This window comes from Anopheles aquasalis, chromosome 2 (assembly GCF_943734665.1).
Source record: "Anopheles aquasalis chromosome 2, idAnoAquaMG_Q_19, whole genome shotgun sequence".
Taxonomy (NCBI): Eukaryota; Metazoa; Arthropoda; class Insecta; order Diptera; family Culicidae; genus Anopheles; species Anopheles aquasalis.
Window position 1 is genome coordinate 84,360,647 of NC_064877.1, and position 2,500 is coordinate 84,363,146.

General features: G+C 52.8%; 1 protein-coding gene across 1 annotated transcript in view; it reads left to right on the forward strand.

Moving 5' to 3' along the window:
- LOC126571441 (CTP synthase) overlaps positions 1-2,500 on the forward strand; it is a 3,154-nt gene that overhangs the window by 227 nt on the left and 427 nt on the right. The window contains exons 1-7 of the mRNA XM_050229956.1: positions 1-106; positions 181-362; positions 443-613; positions 681-1,437; positions 1,519-1,675; positions 1,737-1,875; positions 1,950-2,500. The exon at positions 1-106 is cut by the window's left edge and continues 227 nt beyond it; the exon at positions 1,950-2,500 is cut by the window's right edge and continues 427 nt beyond it. Of these exons, the coding sequence (XP_050085913.1) occupies positions 197-362; positions 443-613; positions 681-1,437; positions 1,519-1,675; positions 1,737-1,875; positions 1,950-2,446 (1,887 nt within the window). The 5' untranslated portion in view covers positions 1-106; positions 181-196 and the 3' untranslated portion in view covers positions 2,447-2,500. The remainder of the gene's footprint in view (positions 107-180; positions 363-442; positions 614-680; positions 1,438-1,518; positions 1,676-1,736; positions 1,876-1,949) is intronic.

A 2,500-nucleotide genomic window follows, 5' to 3' on the forward strand; every position in this document is an offset into this window, starting at 1 on the left:
GACGAAGGCACGTGCGAGAGCGAGCAGATAGACCTTTGTTTACAAACTCGTATAGCCGTGCTGCTCGGATTTTTTTTCTTTCGCTCTCACTCAGCATCCGCCAAGGGTATCGTTTCCGTTCCGTAAATTGCGCTTCAAGCGAGCCTGCTGAACTCATCTACTATCCGATACTATTTGCAGCTTCCTGGGGGCCACCATGAAGTACATCCTAGTGACGGGCGGTGTGATCAGCGGAGTGGGGAAGGGCGTGATTGCGAGCTCCTTCGGGACGCTGCTCAGTGCGTGCGGCATTCCGATAACGTGCATCAAGATCGATCCTTATATCAACATCGACGCGGGAACGTTCTCCCCCTTCGAACACGGTGAGTGTGGCGGGGTTTGCGGCGCGTATATTTTTAAAATAAACTCAGCCCTTTGTCGTCATCATTGGCGTCATTCGCAGGCGAGGTGTACGTACTTGACGATGGCGGTGAAGTGGATCTGGATCTGGGGAACTACGAGCGCTTCCTGGATGTGGTGCTGCACCGGCACAACAACATAACCACCGGCAAGGTGTACAAGAATGTTATCGACGGTGAGCGTGAAGGCAAATATCTCGGCAAAACGGTGCAAGGTAAGTGAAGGACCGACAAAAAACCCTCGTTGTCTCTCGCCAAGTACTAATCTATCATGCCCTGCAGTGGTCCCTCACATTACCGACGAGATACAGGAGTGGGTCGAACGGGTGGCCAAGACCCCGGTCAAGGATAATGTGGAACCGAAGGTGTGCATCATCGAGCTGGGCGGTACGATCGGTGATATCGAGGGTATGCCGTTCGTCGAAGCGTTCCGGCAGTTCCAGTTTCGTGTGAAAAAGGAAAACTTTTGTGTGGCGCATGTCTCGCTGGTGCCTTCGCCCCGGGCTACCGGTGAACCCAAGACGAAGCCAACACAGGCCAGCGTACGAGAATTGCGTGGGCTCGGACTGAGCCCTGATTTGATCGTATGTCGCTCCGAGAACCCGATCGGTGATGAGGTGAAGGAAAAGATCAGCAACTTTTGTCACGTGGCACCGGAGCAGGTGATCACCATACCCGATCTGTCATCAATCTACCACGTGCCGCTGATGATGGAACAGGCCGGTGTCGTCGATATTGTGAACGAGCGGTTACAGCTTAATCTGGGCATTCCGAGGCCACCCGGTTTCATGCAATCATGGCGTGATCTGGCCGAGCGAGTAGAGAACGTTTACAAGAAGGTCAACATTGCGCTGGTCGGCAAGTACACGCGACTGGAAGATGCGTACGCTTCCGTGTCGAAGGCGCTAATGCATGCATCGATCGCCGTCGGCTACAAACTGGAGCTTAAATTCATCGAAGCGTGCAACCTGGAACGGGATGTGAAACGGCAAAATCCCCATCTGTACTACGACGCTTGGCACACGCTCACCAACAGTCAGTAAGTGAAGGCGAGCATAACAAAGGCCACTTGCCAGTATCTAGATTCCATTCTAATGTGTCCTTTTTCAACAATCCCTAGTGGCATCATCGTACCGGGTGGCTTCGGTACTCGTGGAGTGGAAGGCAAGATACGGGCTTGCCAATGGAGCCGTGAAAACAAAAAGCCTATGCTGGGCATTTGCCTCGGGCTGCAGGTGGCCGTGATTGAGTTTGCACGAAATGTTCTCAAGCTAGAGGTAAGCTAAAGGAGGCCTATCCTCGTGACGCTTAAACATTACAGTCTTTCGTCTTTTGTAGGATGCCGCCTCTACCGAAGTTTACGAGGAAACACCTCATCCGTTGGTCGTCGATATGCCAGAGCATAACCCTGGTTCGTACGGCGCAACGATGCGTCTCGGCAAACGAACTACCGTCTTCAAAGGAGACAGCAAAATCCGTAAGCATACCACTGCTTGACTAATCTCTCGTAGCTCCTTCGCTCACGTTATTAACTCTTCCGTATACCCGCAGGCAAGCTGTACAACGGCGTAGATCACATCGATGAGCGGCATCGTCACCGGTACGAGGTGAATCCGGATTACGTTGCTGAGCTCGAAAAGCACGGCATGCGGTTCGTTGGGCACGACGAGGATGAACAACGGATGGAGATTATGGAGCTAGACAATCATCCGTACTATGTGGCCACACAGTTCCACCCGGAGTATCTATCGCGACCGCTTAAACCGGCTCCCGCCTTTCTTGGGCTTATTCTCGCGGCTGTCGGCAAACTGGACAGCTATCTAACCACCGGTCAGTTGAAGCGGCAGCAACTGAATAATCAAACCCATCAGCTGCTTACGTGCGAAAGTTCTAGCGATGACGATCTGCAACATCAGCGCCGGACACGGCCCCTCAGTACCGGCGGAAGTCCGGAAAAGAGCAAAAAAGGCGCATCGCCAACGAAACAGAATGGGGTTAGTACGCCGACGACGGTGACCGAAACAATCACGAATGGCAACGCATCATAGAGGCACCGTAGTCTGGTGATCTGGCGTAACAAACGATTTCCAGTGTTTTCAACT